General features: G+C 45.7%; 1 protein-coding gene across 5 annotated transcripts in view; it reads left to right on the forward strand.

Moving 5' to 3' along the window:
* Window positions 1-23,120, forward strand: part of MYO1C (myosin IC) — a 576,863-nt gene that overhangs the window by 441,269 nt on the left and 112,474 nt on the right. For all 5 annotated transcript variants that reach the window (XM_086955217.1, XM_086955220.1, XM_086955221.1 and 2 more), the window contains exons 16-18: window positions 5,144-5,190; window positions 21,204-21,284; window positions 21,768-21,873. In XM_086955217.1, coding sequence (XP_086811343.1) covers window positions 5,144-5,190; window positions 21,204-21,284; window positions 21,768-21,873 — 234 coding nt within the window. The remainder of the gene's footprint in view (window positions 1-5,143; window positions 5,191-21,203; window positions 21,285-21,767; window positions 21,874-23,120) is intronic.

The raw sequence follows: 23,120 nt of genomic DNA on the forward strand, positions 1-23,120 counted from the left end.
GTGGTGGAATGTATTCAGTTTTTATGCAGGCGCGGTGTGTCCATTGGGGCATGGGGCGTAGCCCCCCCGCCCGCAGCTCCCTCGGCGTCTTTGAACTTAAGTAAACTGAATCAGTTTACTTAAGTTCAAATGCGCCGAGGGAGAACTGACAATCATGTCAGTCAGCATGACGTCAGACCGCCCACCCCCTTCAGAGACTGAAGGGGGTGGGCGGTCTGGCGTCATGTTGACTGACATAAGGGGCAGCAGGCAGCAACACAAGTGCGCATGAGTGGGGACGGAGGGCGAATTTTCGCACCGTGCCCACTCATGCGCACTTGTGTTTCCCCTTGTTTGCGCATACCCTTTAGGAGCCCCTCGGTCTCCTAATGGGCGTGCGAAGGATAGCCTGTGCCCCAAGCAAATCCTGGCGCTGCTGGCAGCGCCAGTATTGGCTGAGAAGGGCTGCCAGTCCACTCCAGGGCGGTTGGTGAAGGCGCCAAGGGGAGCAGCAGAGGTGGCGCGGACCGGCTGCTGTGAGGTAAGTTTTATGTTTTAATTCCCCGCTCCCCCTGCGATCTCCCCCCCCTCCCTCGACCCCCCCCCCCCTTCCTGCGAGTTGCGACTGTACCTAAGGGGCAGTGCATTGTGTAATTACCAGCAAATCAGTGATTCTCCCTGTGCCTCACTACCTTCAAAAAATGAAAGTGCTTAGAAACAGCCAGGCGCTTTATTTGAAGAAAACATTTACAACAGGAGTTGATTCACACGGAACTGCGTAGTGGTGAGCCGGGGTCCGGTTAAGAGTATATTATTATAACAAGCATTAGCAATGGCAAGAGGTCTCGCCAGCACACGTTCTGATGGGGTTTCCTTTTTTTTTTTACACGATTTTATATTTATGGTTGTACATTTATTTGTTTTGTCACACGCCTTATCTTTGTTGGAGCAGATCTTGTTTGAATGTGAGAAGTGCTCAGAGTCCAGCTAGATTTAAACTTGGAATATTCTAGAGAACTAGGTCGAATAAGTGGAGCACTGCATTTTTTTCGAGTGAAGTATTGTTACACGGAGTCAAAGGATGGCCAATTTACATATACAGTACCTTGTTAGAAAGACAGAGTTTGAAAATATTGGAAATTACAAGGTATTTCGCCTTATGCAATCTTGGCGCAAAGGCACTTGGGAAATGCAATTGGCATACGCAGTACCTAGTTATAAAGGCTGAGTTTCGGATAACTGGAAACAAGTTATTTTAACACGTGCTGCTGAACGGAAAGCGTGTTTATTTAGACATCTCCTGGTTGCAAATATAGAAGCTTTGCTGTAGGGACAATCGGAGGCTTGAGCTCGGCTTTTCTTCATGTTATGTCAGTATGAACTGCTTAAGGTTGTATTTTAACAGACGCAAAAGAGTGTTGTTAAGCCTCTGTGCCTATTGCTTGGTTGTGTAACTATCGTGTTTAGGGAACCCCGTACTATACTACTGAGAATGCAACCGTAGTAGCACCTGCATTCTCCTGATGACGGAGGGTCACATATGCCTTTAATTTGCAGCAACTTTCTTTCAGGCGCAGTGCACACAGCACATATTGACTCTGGGGCATGTTTCTTTCTCTAGGTTTCTTGTGTCCCGCTGGTCTTTGAGGATGAGCTCTGTTGGTACATTTCTTTTTTTTATTTGGGATTTGGGAGTTACAGTCCATGTATGTTTAGGTACAGCCTGTGCCAGGTTGCGGGGGCAGGCACTCCGTTGACTGCTGACAGTGTCCTGCTGCCAGCAGAGAAGCAGAAGTGATCCACAAAGGTAAAGATTTCGATAAAGACTACAGGTCCTGGATATTCCTTGTTGGTTACGTACCGCATTCCCAGAACCTTTTGCCTGTGGTTTCAGCCGGTGCACCCATAGCAGCCTGGAGCAACAAATACTCCTATGCTGGGGTAAGAAGTGGTGTGTGAAGGGGGTTTAATGTTTTTTCCTCAGTACCAAGGAGTCATGCACATTTGTTGCGTCACGGATACCGGCGCCAGACTCCCTCGGTTCGTTTTTGGCCCATCCAAATGCAGAAACGCCTACATTCCTTCGAAGGGGAGATAATGAAACTTATCCACTACTACTAGTAGATAATTGGGTCGACCATTTTTCCTCGCACTTTGGAGCAGCCAGTAATCTACAAAGCTAATAGGACACCATGGATAGATCTTCATGTACTCAAAATAAGTCCAGAGCAGGCCGCACTGTCCAGCAGCATTGTGCGCATCTACAAACAAGAAACCGGCACTCATCAGCTTTATAAAGCATTGGCAGTTTCATTAGACGCTTCTTGTCTCGTATTATATTAATAGTTGTGAATTCAAAAAACTAGATCAGAAAATATTCGGAGCATGCGAGTAACTTAATAACTATCTATCACAAGAATCTGATATCTTATGTGACCACACATTTCATAGGGTCCTTGAATTTGTAAGCACAATATAAGAGACAAAAAATCATAAATTCCATATTTCTCTGTATGCCAATGATATAATCACCCTGAAGAAGGTTTAACACCGTAACACGTTGGTGATATGGTGATATTTGATGTTGGACACCAGTGTTTCTTCTTCAATAACTCTAAATAAGATTTAATTGCAGTGTTGTAACATCTTTTCAATTGTACACTGTACACTGTAATGTTATTCTCATCCATTTTCTAGAATGATTCATAGAAAAATATTGCTGTAACGGACATACGACATCAAATCTGTATATGGAAAAATCTTTTAATATTGTTTGATATCAATTATAAATCATGTGAAAATATATAAAAAAAGAAAAGGGTAAAAAAATATACTCATTTTAAATATTGCAAATAAGAAAAATAAAAAAGATATATTTTTGATAATGAATTAGTGTGTCTCATGACTAATTACATGTGTTCCTGTGATATAACTGCAGCACATAGATATAAGTAGCACCTCTGCCCAGTGCTAAAACTCCTTTTTCCAATATATACATTTGGTGCGGCTCACTAGTTCTTCAGCCGTTCGTTTGCACCTCTTCGGTCCTAAACCCCCTGCATTGATTCTCGCCCTTAACCCCTGGTCCTGGCCATGATGATCTCCCCGCAGCAGCAAAGCCCAATCAGCCTTGAGCGCGTGCAGCACACACCCAGCCTTTGCCGGCACTTCTAGAGGAAAGCGCAAATAATGAAACAGCGTGAATGTGTTTACGAAGCTGCCTACTGCTTGTTTATTACTTTATTTGTGAAAGAGAGGCAGATGTTCACAAGCTGCTTCAACTTAACTGAGAAAGGTGTGTTGCAGGCTGGGGAATTTGTTGGGGGTTTTCTGCACAATGTAGCTCCCACATACCTATTGGTACTTTAAGTACATCTAAAGTACCTGTAGGTCTTCCTTTCCGCATTTTCAGCCTACTTAAAGCTCATCCCTAACTTTTACGCCTCACCACTTTCAAATGTCACCAGCCACCACTGTTTTTGTGTACGATGTGATGCGCTGCATGTAAGTAATGGCTTCAGTCAGGGGGTCAACACCCATGTGTAGAAACTGCCGCTGAGGTGTAGGCTTCTAGTATCTTATAAATCACAGACAGGCTTCTTATTGCTAAGTGCTGAGTCAGGGCATGTTGTTTGGTTTCTGAGGAGCATGCAGATACAAATTGTTAGGTTCTATGGTTTTCCCTGCTTCCATGAGCAATGTTGGTGTTCCTGCCCAATATGAATATCGTAACGCCATCCAAATACAAGGCGGCACAACCTGAACAATAAAGCATATGTAAGTTGCAGAAAATTTTCTTGAGGAGTTAAAAAGCGATGTAAATCTCTTGGTGTGGCTTATGCTGGCTCACGAATATGATGAACATGACTTAACGATATTTGCCAGTAATCTTTAGATAAATCTAGGGTGCTAATAACATGGTCATTTTTTTGCAACCCTCCCACCTCAATTTGAATTGTCTCCCTTTTTGCATCCCGGATGCAACGATGCCTTTGCTATGGAGTTTCACATGGAACTTTCAATGAGCAAGGTGTGCCCTGGATCCATTGAGAAGGCAATTGTTGTCTTCTCCATGAAGTGTTACAGCTCCTCTTTATGTAATATCACAATAGAGGCAGATTCTTTGTTCTTTGTAGGACCATCTATTCAGCAACAAACAGAAACCATACTCTGTTGGTCCTAAACACTCCTTTATCAGGCACTTGGGTTGTTTTTTTTGGCCTCGAGGCAATTTGGTGTTTGAGATGCTCTTGTTATACCGGAAAAGTCTGTAAAGTAATCTGCTTATCTTTGGACCTAAGTTAGTGCCACATTAAATATTCAAAAAAGGGAAAGGTTCTTGGTCATGTTTTGTTTACCCTCACTTCTGGTCCCCAGGTCTAAAAAGTTGGTGTCATTGAAGTACTTCATTGACCTACTATTTCTGTCACATTACTTCAATCACCTCTAGGTGTACATCTTATAGTCAATCCACTGAACCTATTCCAATATAGCTCGTCCCTCAACCATCTCTTATAATCTTTAATTTGATCTTGCACCCACCTTTAATTTGTTAACTCACTCTTCCAATGCTTCCTTGTCTTCTCAGTCAGTATGTTTTGCCCCTTTACAGGTAACCACTATCCCTTCCAAGCGTTGTTGCCCCTCATCTCCAAATCCAACCCCACCTCTCTTTCCATCCATCTAACAAATCATGTAATACCCTTTTATAATACATAACGCTCCAAGCTTTTGCAATTAATTCCAAAACAAACGTTTTAATTCATCCTGCTCTTCCAAAGCAGCTTGCCCTATCTCTTTTAGTGGATCTTTGTTTAATCCTTTCCTTTCTCCTGCTTTTCAAAACCATCCTGGCACTCCAAGGTTTAAAATCCAACCAGCCACCATGTCGTACTATACTTTCCACCCCCACCTCTCAAAACCCATCAGACCCTTGCCTCATACCCTCCAACCAGTTATATCTCTTTTAGTCCATCCAGCCTTTACCAGTCCTCTGGGCCTTTTCCCTATAAATACATCCTGTGTAATCACCTTTCAAGTCCACTAGTCTGTCCCTCTACCTTCCTCTAGTAATCCTTTCCTCTCCTCATCTACTCCCCCCTATAATCCTATCCAAATGCCTCATGACACAATAGTCATCACTTTTTTGTCTCCTTTCTTGCAGGATTTCTTGACAAAAACAATGATCTTCTATTCCGGAATTTGAAGGAGGTGAGTAAAAAAAAAGATTTCTTTGTGAGCACTGTTTGAAGGCAGGGACAAGAGGAAAGAGAAGCAAGGTTAGAGGTTTGGGTGGAACCGGTGAATTCAGAAAGGAGTGAAATAGGGAGAGGCTATCTAGTGGCGAGCAAGAGAGAAAGGAATGGGAGAGCAAAGAAGATTTCAAGGAATATTAAGTTCAGCAAGGGAGTAGGGGTGTGAAAATTTGGGTGGGGAACAGCATTAGAGGTGAGGATGGAAAACAGTAATGAAAGTTAGGGTTGGTAGAGTAAGTTAACATAAGTGCTTAGAACTAAGCAAGAAAGGAGATATGTCAGAGAGAGAACACAGAAGGTAAGGACCAGAAATAGAGCACAGGAGGTGGGTGCTGGTGAGGATTAGCACAGGGTAAGGAATGTAAAACCTTGGTGGAGAGTAAGGAACTTGAAAACATTGGAGCTTTGTGAGAGATAAAAATAGGTGAGTGCTGTACGAGCGGAAGAACAGCGAGGTCTTGGCAGATAACGATAGGCTGCAGCTGAGAGCCAGTCACATTCCACAGTGAGCTGGAAAAGTTTTTCACCGCTGTGAACTGCTTTAAAAATCCTGTTTTAAACACTCCTCTTTTCTTTTAAACTAAGCCTCACATAGAGCTTTTAATCGCTTTTAAACAAGCCTCATTCTTACCTTCTCTCCACCCTTGGTTCATTTTCTGATCATTTTGTTAGGCGCCTTGATACCTGCGGGTTATTGTTCTTGCGCATTATAAATCTCCATTCAATTCAATTCAATTCTTGGTCCAGCGCGTCTGTGTGGCGATTTTTTGGAGGGTGTGGCAAAGCAGAGTGCAATTATCCACACCTGGTTTTCAAAGAGAAGGGGGTGGAGTGGAGGAGGAGTTTCACTGAGCAATACCCTACTTAACTCTGATGTGCCGCGGACGCACAGCGGGCGCGCCGAAGGCGCTCCTAATGCAAGCCTGTGTGCGCCCGACCAGGCCTAGGGGCCAGGACCCCTGGCTGTGGGTTACCCCATCACGATGTTAAATACACAGCGAATGAGCTAAAGAGGCTGATGCCACCCATTATGGAGGCATGTAAACACAACATACACGGAGACAAGGAAGAACTCTCCTGCGGCAATTGCAACAAGTACTTGACCTCAACAATAATGAATACTCAACAGAGAGAAGGACTGTCCTTCCTTCTGCTGAACTGTAGATCCCTAACTAAACATAAACATAAAATTCACTATGTACTGGAGGCAAAAAAAATATGCCATGTTTTTGACTGAACCTGGCTCAATAACAGCTCTACTCCTGATATCTTGGATGCCTTACTGGAAGGCTACGGGATAGCAAAACAGGACTGGGTTGGAAATTGGGGGGGGGGGTGCGGCGGGAGATTGCTATACTCTATAAATTAATGATAAAATGCGACATTAAAGAATTAGACCTTGATAAATGTGAGGGGATCTTTTTCACGCTTTCAATAGTAGGTAACGATACCATAGCTGGTTCCCTGATTTACCATCTTCCAGGGCAAGAAACACAATTCATAACCAGCTTAGGTGATGAAATCATACACACAGCTAACTCCTTGTTCCAGGGGACCTTAACATACACTTTGATGAAACTACTAGACCAGAAGCACAAACCCTGTGTAAGGACCTCATGATCTTCAACCTTGCCCAAAAAGTTCACGCACCTACACATCAAACAGGACACATTTTAAATCCTATTTTCACTAACATAACTGACATGGAAGTGGGAGCATCTTGGCCGATCCCATGGTCCGATCACCACATAATCCTTTTCAGATCCCACACACAAACCCAAGTGTCAGCTTACCCAAAAAGTCAGTAACACGTATGAAGTGGGAGAAGTTTAATCCTGACTCGTTCACGAAGGCGCTACGAAAAAATGAGCCAGAGCTGAACAAGGATATTAACCTAGCAAACAGACAGTTGGTGTTGGAAAGTGGGTTATTGGTAGGGGTAAATGTAGGTCTGCCATTGGCAATAAGGACACTAACACATGATAGGACTCAGCATAGGTCTTAGAAAAGTATTCCTTTGCTCAACCCTTGGTAAAGTGGCTGCGAGCAGACAGGCTTAACTTCAAAGACCGGTATGTAAAGCATTTAAAAACAACATTTCAGTAAATAATTAAGACACAACACAAAATAAAAATCCAACACCAATTTATAAAAATTAGTAATATTTTTATCTTTTAAATGACACCAAAATGAAAATAATTCACTGTAGGGAACCAGAGATCTGAATTTGTAAAGATTAGTCACTTTCTAGTGCTTAGAAACCAACAGTGCCCCATAAGTCATTTTGTTTTCTCTGTCAGGGACACACCTTTATAAATTGTTCTGAAGAATTCTCACCACTGTAGTGGGCCGCCTTCTTCAGCAAGCGGGGTCCAGTTAGAACACCTTCCTGGCATTCTGCTTGCAGGTCCTAAAGTATCCAACACACAATCCAAGGTTCTGGAATCTCCAAGATGGTCCTTGAAAGTGTGAAACTTCAATTCCGCAATCCACTTGCACAAAACCCTTACAAATCCACTGGTACTCCAGGCTTTGAATTCTTTGTGGGGCTGTCCAGGTGAGCTCTGTTAACCTGTAGCTTGCAGGGAGTTTCCACTCTTGAGTCTTTTGGCAGCAAGGTAATCCACAGTGTTGTAGTTTCAGATGGTGCAGTCTTCATAGGTCAGACCTTAGAGTTCCTTGCACACAGCAAAATCTTCAGCAGGGCACTTCTTGCTTCATTCAGGTTCAAGCAGCAGATCTGGAGAACTCTGCCCCTCTCAGATACTTATTCAAAATTCTCTGGGTGAAGCACCAGGTCACTGCTGACCAATGAGAGCAGGGCAACTCCTCATAGTTATGACCACATCCTGTGGAGTGTGGCATTAGTTTGTCCCAGAGTGAATCATTCTTCCAAATCCATAATGGCTGATTTTCCAGGAAGGAGGTAAGACCTGGCTAAACACACCCCCTGGGATATCTTATTTCCATGGACTCTTCCCCCTACCATTTGCACATACCTTCCTTAAGTCTAGCCCTGACTCTGGGTCAAGACTGTCAAAGTGGACTGAAACCCAGACCTCCCTTCTGCCTTTGAAGAGCGTAGTTTACAACGCCACCTCCTGACCTGGCATTCCTATAGAACAGCACCGCCCTCCCAGCAACCTGGCTAATCCACTTTACTCTGACCAATCAGGGCAGACCACTGAAAGGCTGAATTTGGACTTACAAACAAGAAAGGCTCATAACTTATTGTATGTACACTTTAGGAGAAATTCAACAATATAATATTGTTGGATTTACTACTACCATTCTGGGAAGTCTTTGAATGGTCCGGCTAGTCCTCTCCTATCAATATTTATTAATCAATCACTTCCTACAATGTTAACCTATGGGCCATGGGGTTTGCAATAGGGAAAATTACCTGGGCCACTTTTCAAGAACCAGGGCTTATAAAACCATATTTAATAAGTATTTCCCTAATTTCTACAGGACTCCCACCCCCTGTGCAACTAGGGGAGACTTCAGGGGTTCTGAATCTGCAGAAATATTGCAGATCATCCTTACCCAATCCTTCTAGCATCAACGTCGAATTTGAGCAGCTCTTTAATACAATGTGGGGAGTGAAATGTAAAATGTCACTTTACCCAGGCATATAAAAACTCATTTTATAAGTGCGCTCCTTATAGATAACTGACCCCCAACCCCTGGGATACCTAGGGGTGACCCTGGGGGTCCCTAATATGCAAAAACATGGTAGGTTTTTAATTGTTAAGGGCCCCTACCCCCAAAGTCGAGTTCGGGCACAATTTAAGGTTTAAAAGCTGTCCTGGCCACCAGTGCAGCTTTTAAACTGACCTCAGGCTTCAGCACTGCACACATACTGGTGCAGAGAATCTGCTGGCCTCAACTGCCATGCCCCAGGATACTGGAGACTTCTAGGTAGTTTCAATCCCCTGCCCTATTACATACTAGGGGCTTAGGTGGTAGGTCATGCCAATTACAGGGGTACCCCAACATACCATAGTGTATGTTGGATGTCTTAACTGTAATCTAATGTGTTCTTTTTAGCTTGGCCCTGGGCCTGGTTAAACAGAGCCCAGGGTCAGTCAGTCAGTCAGTTACCACCAGTTCCAGTCAGCAAAAAGTTAGGGGTGCCCAGGGCACAGGATGAGTTTGCAACAGGTGGGATCAAGGATAACCGAAGCACTGAATGAAATAGCGCCCTGGACGACCAAAAATACAAGAAGGGGGAGCATCTCAGCTCCATGGTTCAATGACACCTTAATGAAGGCCAAACAAAAGTGCAAACAGTTGGAACGAAGATGGCGTAAGAACTACTGCGCAAACATTAAAGGAGAATATAAATAACAACAAAAACATACTACGCTCTGATAAAGAAAACTTGTTGTGAGTTCTACACTGTGAAAATTGAAATGGCCAAAAACGCCTCAAAAGAGATGTTTGCCATATTAAAATCCCTACAATCAGCAGATAGATTAACAGAGCTCCCTTCACATCAGAGGAATTCTGCAATAGAATGGCCGACTTCTTTGCAGAGAAAGTGAAATAAATCTATGATACTTTCCCTAGAGAAGCACGTCAGGCCACGAGCTCCAAAGACACTACAACTACAGTAGTCAAAGTTGCAGCGCTAGTTGAATTTATAATGCCAGAGCCTGATTTAATAAGGAAACAGAATCAAATGAGGTTCACCTAGGGACCCAGCCCATCCCAAAATCCTATTACAAGGAGCAAAAAGTATTGTACCTTTCATATCAGAACTTATCTCCCGCTACTTCCAATCGGGAGAAGTTCCCTATGAATGGAAGCAAGCTATGGTCTGCCCATTAAGGACAAAAACCTCGAATAGATTGAGGTACTAGATAATCTATACCTAATCTCGCTCCTACCTTTCTTTGCTAAAATCACAGAGAAAATAGTTAACACTCAGCTTGCAAAACACAGCGGTAGTACTGACCTACTACACCGCTCACAATCCGGTTTCCGTGCCGCACATTCCACTGAAACCGCATTGCTCTTGGCCACAGAAACTCTTAAGACAACGGGCGGACAGAGGACACACAGCTGCATTGGTCGTGTTGGACCTTAGTGCAGCATTTGATACAGTCTCCCATGGCCTCCTCCTACAGAGATTAGAATCTTGTGGTATCAGGGGTATGGCTCTGAGCTGGATGGAATCCTTCCTGGTGAAAAGGGGCTTCCAGGTTACACAAGACACATTCACTTCCAAGAGATCTCCCCTATTACAAGGAGTTCCCCAGGGGTCAATATTGAGCCCCACATTGTTCAACCTATATATGGGACCCCTGGCTAATATAGTGGAAGGCCACAAAGTGTCCATTGTATCTTACGCTGACGATACTCAGCTTATCGTCACACTATTGCAAAACCCAGATCATAATGCACATCAATTTTCCCAATGTATGGAGGAAGTAATAGCACACCTCTTGCTGAAAACATCATGGCAGTAAGACAGAAGTGATGGTAATGGGAAGAGCACCTTCTATCTGAACATCAGCTTGGTGACCGGAAGCACTTGGCCAGCTCCCTACCTCTAAATCCGAAGTCAAGAACCTTGGAGAATGGCTTGGCCACAACTTGACATATGACAATCAAATCCGAATAATAACAGGCAAATGTTTCGGAACGCTGAAAACCCTACGGAAAGTCATTGACCTACTAACGGTTCAAGCCAGAAAAAGTATAATACATGCAGTTGTCACTTCTCAGATTGACTACGGCAATGTTCTATACCTAGGTGTAGCAAAAAACAAAAAGGCTGATGAAGCTGCAATCATTCCAAAACGCCGCTGCCCGGCTAGTGCTGAATCTACCTAGAAGATCGTCTAACACAAAGGCCCTTGCCAAATTGCATTGGTTGCCTGTGGGCAAGAGGATCCTGTTCAAGGCAATGTTCTTCTGCCATCGTATCCCAGCAAATAAAGGCCCAAGTTATCTACAAGACATGATTACACCCCACACCCCCAAAAGAAGCCTAAGGTCTGAAGGAAAGTCATTGGTAACAGTACGCAACTTTAGGAAGGCTAGGCTAGAAGGCTGCTCTTTTAAATACCTTGCAGCAAAACATTGGAATTCATTACCAATGGATTTGAGGAAAGAGCCATGTTAAGCTGCCTTTAGGAAAAGGCTGAAAACTTGTTTTTTCTCCCACCTATAAACCAGAATAGACCTTGAAACATGACAGCTAGGGCTCTCCTAACTATCTCCTGTCATTTCTGAGTTTCTGCTCAGCCCGTTGTTGTAACTAGGCGCTCTACAAATGATGATGATGATTGATATAACGTAAAATTGGGAGGGTAAAATGTGTGAAGAATGGGGAGAGAGTGAAGAAAGGGGAAGCTGGGTTGCGAGGAGAGAAAGTTAGGCACACCGATGAGCAGGGACAGTAAAGACCAACTAGACAACTCGGGACTAGAGTCAAGGGGCTGGGAAATAAGCATGGGTCATGAGGGCTAAAACAGAGTATTGAAAGGGAGGAGTAAGTATGTAAGGTGAAAGCTGGAACGAGCAAGTAATAAGCAGACCAACAAGGAAGGTGAATGCTAAGAAGGAGAGAATGGAAAGATAAGGCCCAATAAGTATGTAATGTGAGCAACAGGAAGGAGAAAGGTAGGTGATAGCTAGGGATAGCAATTAAGGTGACTCTTGCAGAGAGCATGAAAGGTGAATGCTAGAAGAGACCAAGGAAGCTAATGGCAGGCTAGAAAGTAATGAATTTTAAATGTGGAAGGCCTGAAAGAATAGAAGCTTTGAGATTGATGGGGGAAGGTGAATGCAGGAATAGGGCAATAATGGTCCTCAGGAGAAAACAAAATGGTTAGGAGGAGCAGGATGTGGGCTGGGCTAGATTAAGGACGATGAGGGCTAAGGAAGAAGCAACAGGTAAATTCCCACTATAGGTTATAGATTGGAGGGTGGGTAAAAGTTAAGAAAACAATGGCATAGGAAAATAAGCAAGGTGACGCTTGTTGAAAGGAGTAGGGAGAGGAAGAAAGTTGAAAATTGGCTAGTTAGGAAGGTGAACAGTAGACTCTAAAAACAGTGAAGAGAAGGAAAAGATAAACATTGTATGGATAATGAGATAAATCGGGTAAGCACTGGGAGAGAAGACTGGCAAGGGGTGGAAGAAACTGAAATGATGGGACTGGAATTAGATTAAGAAGAAGAATGCAGGGGGCACTCATTTATTGTTTATATTCATGGTCACATACTCAGAAGTTACATACTAGGTACTTGTTGGTTGGATATGCATATGTGGGTACGCACTCACTGGATATATTCATGGACTCACGTTTAGTGAGTTTATTTATGGATACTGTCAGGATTTGCCTTACCTTTAGTTATGTTGTTACCTCTTCTACAGCACACGTATCCCACAAATAAGACCTCATATGTTTTAAACATTTCATTGTGTATTGTCTTGTACCTAAAACATATATAAAGTTTGCAACATTCCAAAGATATGTACAAAATGAATATTATAAGACCTCTTTTGCACTTCTTACCGGCACCTAACTACTAGTGCAGTTGCTTTACGGAAAAATCCATATCATGATCTTCTTCTATGTGCTGTGTTAACTAAAATAGCACTGTCTACAGCACATACACTTACTCTAACTCCTAATCTTATTTCATAAGTGGCAGACTTCACAACTTGGAAACTGATTGCTGTTCTGTGTTCCTGCTCCAAGGAAGCTCATTATACAATCCCAGATCTTTAAGATTTCTCAGCTTTAGACATTATCTTCTGAATCCAAGTTAAATGTTATTCCTGTGTGCTGTTCCTCGGGCAAGGAACAACTGCAACCTACCCACTCTCTTCAGAATTTGAATGAATTTCCTTGAATGCAGATAAGGAAAGCAGTAATTTTCTCTGCTGGTACTGAGATTTTTCCAATGGAAACCCTTGGCCCATGATTTAAAAGGTGTCATGTACTATCCAGTATCTTAAATGTTGTTCTCCATAGTAGACTGGATTGGAGCAATTACTACCTATGGCATAATGTTGTAGAGGTGTGCTTGGCATTTGTTTTGTTTTTCAGTAATAAATACACACAGTTTGTTTTCACTGCATGTCAGGAACCTTTACTTTTTTTACTCTTTGCAAACTTCATACCTTGCACGGCAGATGAAAGCATGAAAAGTCTGTAGCTTTTTAGCAGATGGGACGACAACATAGTGTTTCCAACACCGAACAGCCTAAGGCAACTCTGTCAGAAAGGTCAAAAGAGGTGGGAGAACGAAAGGTGTGGGGAGTACCAGGACATCTGGCCATTTACTCCAGATGTTTTGTTTGTCGCACTCTAAATGAGGCCTGAAGTAGTACAACATGGAAACCGATTACCGCATACAGAAATTAGAACCATTTGTTAAGACATACTTTTGTCTTGGCAAAAAAGATCCTTCATTGGGTGATTTGATCGACATAGGGCTCCAAAATGCTTGTTCCCCATCAAATCAATGGTGCCCAAATCAGCGGGGCACTAACGTATACAAACAAGTGATAGTGGAATGCTTGAATTAATCTCAGCCATCAGTAATTACCCAAGACCACACCCTAGTCCATAATTCTCCAATAGGAACAGAACAGTCCAGCTGGCCTGCCAGTCTATGTCCTTCTTGATCCGAAACACAAGCAACCCAGGACCATTTTTGCCCTGGTTAGAACTCATCAGCAAGGTATAGTTTAGTTCCTGTGACACATGGAATTCCCATCTGGGAGGACCTGGCACATGACTTTGATTTGATAACACTGATGCCATGCATTGTATACATCATGTCTCTTGGCGCTGAGCTGCCATGTTGTACATTATTTGATAGCTCAGCTGGTATTCATTATCTTAAGTTAAGAAGAGATTCGTACATTGACCTGAATTTCAGGTAGTGGTCCTCTTGTTTAATGCCATTTTGCAAGGCAAACTTTTCAAGTACCTTGGAACCAGGAAAGAAAAATGTCTTTCTCCCAACTTCTTACATTAACAATATTCAAATAAATGATTGGAACCCAGTATGAGCAACTATATTCTCTTGCCTCAGTCACTCCCAACCTCCAATGCTGCACGGGCCAATAGGAGACTTGCACCAGCCTCTGTACACATATTGACAACCAAAGATTACACTTGTGGCTGCGGGGATTGAAGAAGAGGATTTTCTTATACTACTGGTTAGGTTGAGCTATTTCTAGAACAGCCTAGGCTATCTTTGTTTCTCCCAAGCAATGCAGAACCCATCTGTGTTGAACAATGGCTTTGTGTAGTGTAGCTAAGCTTTCACATACTGTTCAGAAGTATGCGATAAAGAGGAGGTCTTGAGTCCAACATAGGTCACTTATGTGAGCTTCATTCTTCCTTAAGGATTATTCAGTGGTCAAGATGAATATCTGAAAGAGACACGTTAGTGATAGATTCCTTACCTTAGAATATCCCCAGGTGTCAGACTGGATCCGGAAAGCTTTCGTCAGCAGTATCCAAGCGCGTTGATAGGCATCGTCGGGCGGCTCCGCGTGCGTCGTTGGCATCGTATTCGCCGAGATGACGTCACTCGTGCTACTTAGACCCGCCCACGTGCACTGACGTCAGTTCTTTCTTTTTCCGCGCCAGCAAGCGCAGATCCAGAGAGAGCGGTACCCTGTCACTTGTTGACTAATTCATTTTTTGTTATTATTTGTGAGTACACTGTACCCCTGGTGCATAGGGATGCCCGGCTTCAAGCTTTGCGAGGCCTGTCCGCGCACGATGTTGCTGACGGACCCGCACCTTGTGTGTCTCTTCTGCCTGGAGCATGACCACGACACCGAGGCGTGTTCCCACTGCCGAGCCATAGCCCCGAAAACTTTGCGGGAGCGGTCCTGAAAGTGGCTGGAGGCCCTGGAGTGGGCCCCACGTCGTTCCAGGCCCTGGTCCCGTGGGAGCTCGAGGGCCCAGTCGCGGAGCAAGCATCATCATTCGAAGTCTTTGCACTCTGAGTCAGGTAAGGCGAAGCACAAAAAGTCGAAGAAGCGTCGCCGCTCTTCGTCCTCCCCTCGCCGGTCGCGGGACACGGCTGAGGGGGCAGGTGACACCGCCCCTGTGGCTCTAACGTAGTCTGAGCAGTTACCGTTAGTTTACCCACCTTTCTTGGGTCCATCAGCGACTCCGGCTGAATTGCAAGAGTTCTTGTCTGCAATGGCACTTATCTTCGGCCCGTGCTGCCCTGTCGGAACTTTTTCAGGCCCGTGGGCCCCACTGTTCCGCATTAGTCAACGTCGCTGGCTCCAACCCAGACGTTGTCGACGCCCAGAGGCCTCCATTGCTCCGGCCGTGGTTACCCGTTTTTGCCGGTGGACCCCGTACGGCCCCCATTGACGCCGCCCGAGGCCGACATAGACTTCTTTTCCGACTTCGGGACGGTGCCGGAGGGATATCTCCAGACGCTGATCCCGACGCCGATGGGGGACTTTTACCCTTTTATTCACCCACGTCCTTGTCCACTTGTGGAGGAAGGGGTGGACTGGGAGGGGTTTGAAGACCCTCTCGCAGCACGGTGCGAGTCTGTCCCCGACTGGGATGAGGATGGGGAGGCTGGTGGCCTGGATTACACTCAGGCACCTGGTTCACTATCCCCTTCAGCTACTATGGAGGAGAGTGGTACCTTTTCCACTGTGTTACGTAGGGCGGTCGAGGCTCTTGGCCTCAAGCGCCCTACAGTGGCTGTCAGGACCAACCTACTGACTGAAGTGCTTCGGCCAGCATCGGCTTCTACAGAAACGCTGTTGCCGTTTAATGATGCACTTACTGATGTGCTTCTGGGCACTTCGTCCCGGCTCAACGCAGGGGTCCATGTGGACAATGGGCTGGGCCGACGTCATCTCCTGGCCCCGGGCGACCCTGCCATCCTCACCCAGCACCCTACACCTGAGAGTTTGGTGGTTCAGGCCTCAACGTCCCTGAGTGCGTTTACTTCTGCTCCACTAGATAAGGAATCCAAGAAATTGGAGCAGTTTGGCGAGAAGATTTATTCTTCCGCAAGTTCTGGACTGCGGTCTGTGAACAATGCCAGTCTCTAGGGCTGCTATTCCCATTCTTTATGGTATGCGGTTGAGCAGGTGCTACCTCAGTGTCTAGAGGGGGCCCGGACAGTTCCCTCCCAAGCTCTTATGAAGGGGAGAGATGCGGCCCAGTTCACTGTATGTTGTGGCCTGCTGATTCGCTGGGTAGGGCGATTTCCACAGCGGTGGCGCTACGCCGTCATGCCTTTTTGAGGACGACTGGTTTTTCTGCAATGTCAAGAATACTTTGATGGACATGCCCTTCGATGGCACTCGCCTTCTTGGTGATAAAGCGGATTCCACATTGGAGCGTTTCAAGGACTCTCGGGCCACAGCCAAGTCCTTAGGCATTTCGGCCACTCGTACCCCTTCTGCTTCTAACTTTCGTTCCTTTCGAAGCTCCGGATGGGGCGTACAAACATGTTAATTTCAGAACAAGCCTGCGCAGCAACCGTCCCAGCGCAGCCGCGGATGTGGGGCTCATAGAGGCGGGTCACGGGCCAGCGTGCAGGTCAGTCCACCCCCGCTGCCAGTGCCGCCACACATTCCTAGTCTTGTGTTTCAGGCCCACCCGAAGCCAGTGGATGGCAGGATTCGTCGTCACCTCCCCAACTGGTACACCATTACATCAGACAGGTGGGTTCTGGAGATTGTTCAAAGGGACTACTCTCTCCCCTTCAAGTCTACCCCCCAGCCATACCACCGCATTTCCACCGCATGTCAGGGGATCATTTTGCACTTCTCCAGGAGGAAGTTACGGCCCTCTTGGCCAAGGGGGCCATTGAGCGCGTTCCGATGCCAGAAGTAGGTCGTGGTTGTTACTCCCACTACTTCTTGGTTCCGAAAAAGGACAAGGGTCTACGTCCCATCTTAGACCTTCAGGACGTAAATCGCTTCCTCCAGACGGAGAAGTTCAAGATGCTCACTCTGGCTCAGGTCTTGTCTGCTCTCGACCCACAAGACTGGATGGTGGCACTGGACCTCCAGGACGCTTATTTTCATATTCCCCTCCTGCCGGCCCATTGGCGTTATCTGCGATTCATGGTGGGCCAGGAACATTTTCAGTTCACAGTGCTCCCCTTTGGCCTTACCAGCACCCCTAGGGTGTTCACGAAAGTGATGGCGGTGGTCGCAGCTCATCTACGCAGATCAGGGGTTTCAGTCTTCCCCTATCTAGACGACTGTTTGTTCAAAGTGGGCTCACCCCAGACAGTTGTTTCCCATCTCCAGACTACTGCCGACCTCCTGCATTTGCCGGGGTTCTCCATCAACGTGCCGCAGTTGCACCTGATTCCCTCCCAGAAGCTCCTCTTCATCGGAGCGGTTCTAGATATGGCGCAGTTTTGGGTTTATCCTCCTGAACAGCGAGTTCAGGACATTAGGGCTATGATTCCGATCTTTCAGCCCTTGTCCTGGTTTCTGGTCAGGACGACCCTGAGGCTGCTGGGCCTCATGGCCTCCTGCATACTGCTGATCAATCATGCCAGATGGCATATGGGGGCTCTACAGTGGGACCTGAAGTTTCAGTGGGCACAGCATCGGGGAAACCTGTCCTTTTCCGTCCAGATCTCGGATGGCACTGCACAACAATTGCAGTGGTGGCTCACGAATCAGCATTGGGTCAGCGGCAGATCCCTCTCCCTTCCCCTACCGGAGCACACAGGGGTGACGGATGCGTCCCTCCAGGGATGGGGCTGCCACATGGGAGAGGCGGAGATAGAAGGCCTCTGGTCTCCGGCAGAGTCCCGGCTCCATATCAATCTTCTGGTACTTCGGCTGATCCTGAAGGCATTCCTCCCCTCTGTCAGGGGGAAGGTAGTGCAGGTGTTCACAGACAAAGCCACCGCCATGTGGAATTTCAACAAACAAGGTGGGATAGGATCGTGGACCCTATGTCATGCGGCTCTGCTCTGGCATTTCCTTGGTGGTTCAACACCTGGCAGGTCCCCTGAATGCCAGGGCGTACAAACTCAGCCACAGGTGTCTGATGGATCACGAATGGCGTCTTCACTCTGAGGTGGCGCAAGGTCTCTTTCAACAGTGGAGAGAGCCTTCTTTAGATCTATTCACCACAGAAGTGAACGTGCAATGTCTGCAGTTCTGCGCTTTGGAATCTCCAAGGCGGCACTCGCTCGGTGACACTTTTCGTCGCGAGTGGACTGCGCTCTGTTGTACGCATTTCCACCTATACCTCTTCTACCCAGAGTGCTGAAGAAAATCAGGCACGACCGGGCCCAAGTCTGCTGGGTCCGGACTGGGTTCGAAGAGTTTGGTATCCTGAGCTACTCCGTATGAGCCTGGATCCCTCGATCCTACTGCCTCTGCGGAGGATCTTCTGTCGAAGCAGCAGGGGATCGTTCTCCACCCGAACCTGTCCAGCCTTCACTTACATGCGTGGAGATTGAGCGGCAACAGTTGATTCCTTTTGACTTGCCTCCCGAAGTCTGTGATGTCATTCTAGTAGCCAGGCGTCCCTCCACTAAATCGGTATACGCCTGCAGGTGGAACAAATTTGTGGCATTGTGCACAGCCAAGACTGTGGATCCCCTTTCTATCCCTCTTTCTGAGGTCCTTTTGTTCCTTCTTTCTCTGGCCCGGCAGGGCTCTGCTCTGGGCACTATCAAGGGCTATCTTTCGGCCATTTCAGCCTTTCTGAGGCTTCCAGACCAGCCTTCTTAAAGATTCTTAAACGGCATTACGCATATGTTTCCTCCTGTTCCTTTCATAATGCCTCAGTGGGACTTGAATCTTGTCATGACTTATCTCATGTGCGCTCCCTTTGAGCCCCTTCACAATTGCCCTTCTAACTTTGAAAACTGCCTTCCTGGTGGCCATCACCTGTGCCAGGAGAATAAGTGAGCTTCAGGCTCTTTCTTGTAAGCCTCCTTTTCTGTCGGTTCATCCGGACAAGGTTGTGCTTCGCACTCATCCTTCCTTCTCGCCAAAGGTTGTCACTGCCTTCCACATCAGGCAGACTATCACCTTGCCCACTTTCTTTCCGCCTCAGCATCCTTCCAGAGAGGAAGAGAGGCTCCACCGTCTGTACCCAAAATGTGCGCTCTCCTTTTAACTGAATTGCACACAAGCCTTCCGGGTGGATGACCAGCTCTTTGTTGGCTACGCAGGTGCCAAGAAAGGCCGGGCTGTTCACAAGAGGACTATCTCCTGCTGGGTCGTCTTGTGTAGCAAGGCCTGTTATTCTATGGCTAAAAAGGAACCTCCAGTGGGGCTGGGTGCCCATTCTACCAGGGTGACTGCAGCTACTACAGCATTTGGACATGGTGCCCCCTGCAAGACATCTGTCAGGCTGCCACGTGGGCTTCGCTGCACACTTTTACAAAGCATTATTGCTGTGATAGTCCGGTCCGGAGGGATGGCTTCTTTGGCTGTTTTGTTCTCCGTGTCTTTCTGTGTGTAATCTTGTTCAGGGACCCACCACCGGGGTTGGTATTGCTGGGGTATCTATTCTAAGGTAAGGAATCTATCACTATTGTGTCCTTTTCAGATGCTACCTGTGTAACGATATATCTGTAGGAGACATTAGTTAGTAATAGATTCTTCACCGCCCCACCCATCCTCCCCGTTGTGCGAACTGATTTGTAGGGTTAAGGTAATCCTTTCGGGCCCTAGTTTCTATGCACCAGTGGTCAGTATCTTACACGGCTCTGTGTTCCTGTCGCGGAATGTTGTGTACAGAACTGACGTCAGGCCGCGTAGGCATTTCTAAGTAGCTCCAGTGACGTCATCTCTGCGAATACAAAGCCAACGACTCACGCGGAGCCGTATGACAACTTCTATTGACGCGCAGGGGTACTGCTGACGAAAGCTTTCCAGAACCAGACTGTCGCTTGGGGATATTCTAAGGTAAGGAATCTATCACTAACTAGTAACTTGTGCGTTAAGTGCTTGTGGTCTGGACTGGAAGGGTGTGTTAACCCCGCTGGTTTATTTGTTATTGGTGTTTGCTGTTAAGGAAAGGTATGGCTAGGCTGTGGGGCAGCATGGAGTCTTAATCCAGTAGTTGTTTATTTGAACAGACAGTGACTGTTTTAGTGATAGTTCCAAGAGTTGCTCTGAAGATTGCTCGGGCTGCTAAGACTGTTGAGTCTGTGGACTGGGGTTATCTTCTGTCAGTGTTTGACTCTTGTTTGAAAGGTTGTTGAGAGAAAGAGTCCTCGACCATGCAAGCCCCCTCAGGTAAGACAATAGTTAACCTGTCATAAGTTGATTGTACCAATGTTTGCCTTGGCTGGTGTGGCCCGAGGTCTGTTATAAGAATAATGTGGCCCTTTTATCTACCTGATCTAGAACAATGTATATTTGCTCACGTGTGTAGTTGCTCTAGAACGGTAAGCCCAAGGTTAACGCCATCAATAGTGTCCCCGATTTGACCCTCATTACCTTGTTATTTACCTACCCCAGAAGTCCTGGTAATTTCTGTGGTATAGAAATAACGGAGATTACATGTTATTGGGGAAAATATTTAGAAATCTGTGTTTCAGCACCATTTCCCGGATGTTTTCTAGTGAAGTCTTACACAGGCATTTTGGCTGCTTTTAGCAGCCTAAATCTCCCAGAAAAAAGCAGAAATGTATAATTCCAGTGGGCCCAGTAACTTCTGTTTTAGGTGTTTACAGACAACACATATGGAGAGCATTAGTCTGCACACGTGTAGCCCCTCTCATGCTTAACGGTGTCTTAACTGAGGGAGATTGTCAGGCTTCAGTTGTGTGTACTGAGAAGGCGGCTACTTGGCCAAATTTTGGTTTAACTTTGGCCCCATTACAACTAAAAATCCACATCATAATCTTATGTAGGAAATGAAGGTGGGTAAGTTCCTCAATTACTTAATCCAAAATATCTAGGGCTATGTCAGGTAATGATCTGTAATTAGATCTAATTTCTCCCCTTCTTTCTAGACCATGTGTGATTCAGAGAATCCAATTATCAACCAGTGCTTCGACAGGATGGAGCTCACAGATAAAAAGAGGCCAGAAACAGTGAGTACAGCATAATGAGCAAAGAGTGTTTTGGGAGAACAAAGGGGAAAAGGTGATAGGGGTAGGAATGTATAGTGTCTTGCTATGCGAGGGGGTGTATGGAGATTATAGCTATAGTTTTAGTGCATGGCATGGAAGAAGGTTAGTCAACTGTGGCATCATTATATTCTAATTGTCAGATAGGGATTTTGTTGCCTACCAATGTGGTCCATCTACATTTTGCAAATAACATATTTAAGTTAAGGAAGCAAGCAGTTTGGGGAGTGCTCAATAATGTTTAATAGTGCCATTGTTAGTATTTACTATTTCTCTGGCTATCCACATATTCTTCTCTCTCCCTTTTCAATCCCCCACTTTGTTTCTTAACTTGTTCTTTCCCTAAATTCTACTTGTTCCCCCTAAATGAATGGCCTTGCCTTTTCACTTCCCTCTTTTACCACAATTTTCTTAATTGCTGGCCTGTTTGTTTCTTGTCTTCTCAAGGCAGCCACTCAGTTTAAGAATAGCCTTTCCAAGCTGATGGAGATTTTGATGTCCAAGGAGCCTTCATACATCCGTTGCATTAAGCCCAATGATGCCAAGCAGGCAGGTGGGTCCGTACATCTTGGTATGAGCTTCTGTGCCAGGCTGAACAGATGCCATGCATGCTTGACTCGAGACCATGCATGAACTCCTCTATGCCAACCCAACCTCCAAGCCTGACCCTGTCTGTACTGCACTGTTATGCTGTCTGCCAGCTGCACTCTCACACTGAACTACTCTGATAACCACAGTATTACCTGCCTTGGTCTATAACATTCTCGTTTTCCAAGCTGCTCTGATCGATGTTGTGCTGTCCTGTCGTTGCTAGCTGCTGTTTTACTTTAAGGGACTACTTTGTTAGCTGCAGTCACCATTGGCTTCATGGATGTATTCTCAACTGCTTTTCTAGCTGTAGTGTTACCCCATCTCTGTTAAGTGCTGGCAGCTTTACTCATAGTCAGTGTCTTATCTAATAGTCCATATTATGTTCCTATACATTTTGGCCTCCCTCTCCTTTCCATGACTAAAAATGGCCAGTGACAGGTGGGACATCTTTTTTGGGCACATATCTCTACTCAGCTATAGTACCTCTGATAATCAAACTCCATGTCCATATGTTCTTTTGGTTCTTGCCTGGCAGTAGCAGAGCTTGGACTTCAGTGTCTGGCAGGCCTCCACATGGAATCCCGAAACTGACTATTTTTTACCTGACCCTTTCCTGTCCTGACAAACAATCAGTAGAAAACCTACAAAGAAGCATTGGTGATGGCTGGCATGTTAACGTTTAACGAGTTTAGACTTTGTCTTTCACTTCCCACCAATGGCCCCAGTTAGAATAGTAACTCATGCTTCAGCTAAACAGCCAGAAAAAGCTCTTTTTCACCAGCCTAGAAACATGACTCTCTGTTCACCTTATGTTGCTGGGTGGTGTACCATTGGTTAAGGTTGGTGCTCCTGATTGCAGTACTGTTGGGGTATTGCTGTAGCCCGTACCGTTTGGTGATGTTGTTTGATGTTTCAGTTGAACACTGAACAACAGTTAATTTCTGAAGTTTCAGCTGGTAGTTATTTAGGGTTCCCCAAATCCCATAGATGCTTAGTCAAATATCCCAATTGTGACGGACCACTATTGAGATATGGACCCAAATCCAGCTCCAGGTAAAATAATAGGTCTCCCATAGTTGTGTTGGGTGATCCAAATTCCCACCACCAGAGCTCCTAGGGGCCCTTTAACTAGACATTGAGACTCTTGGAAAAGAATGTATGACGTTACAACGCATACATTCACAACGCATACCATCACAACGCAACTTT

The sequence above is a fragment of the Lissotriton vulgaris genome, chromosome 2_1 (assembly GCF_964263255.1).
Source record: "Lissotriton vulgaris chromosome 2_1, aLisVul1.2, whole genome shotgun sequence".
Lineage (NCBI taxonomy): Eukaryota > Metazoa > Chordata > Amphibia > Caudata > Salamandridae > Lissotriton > Lissotriton vulgaris.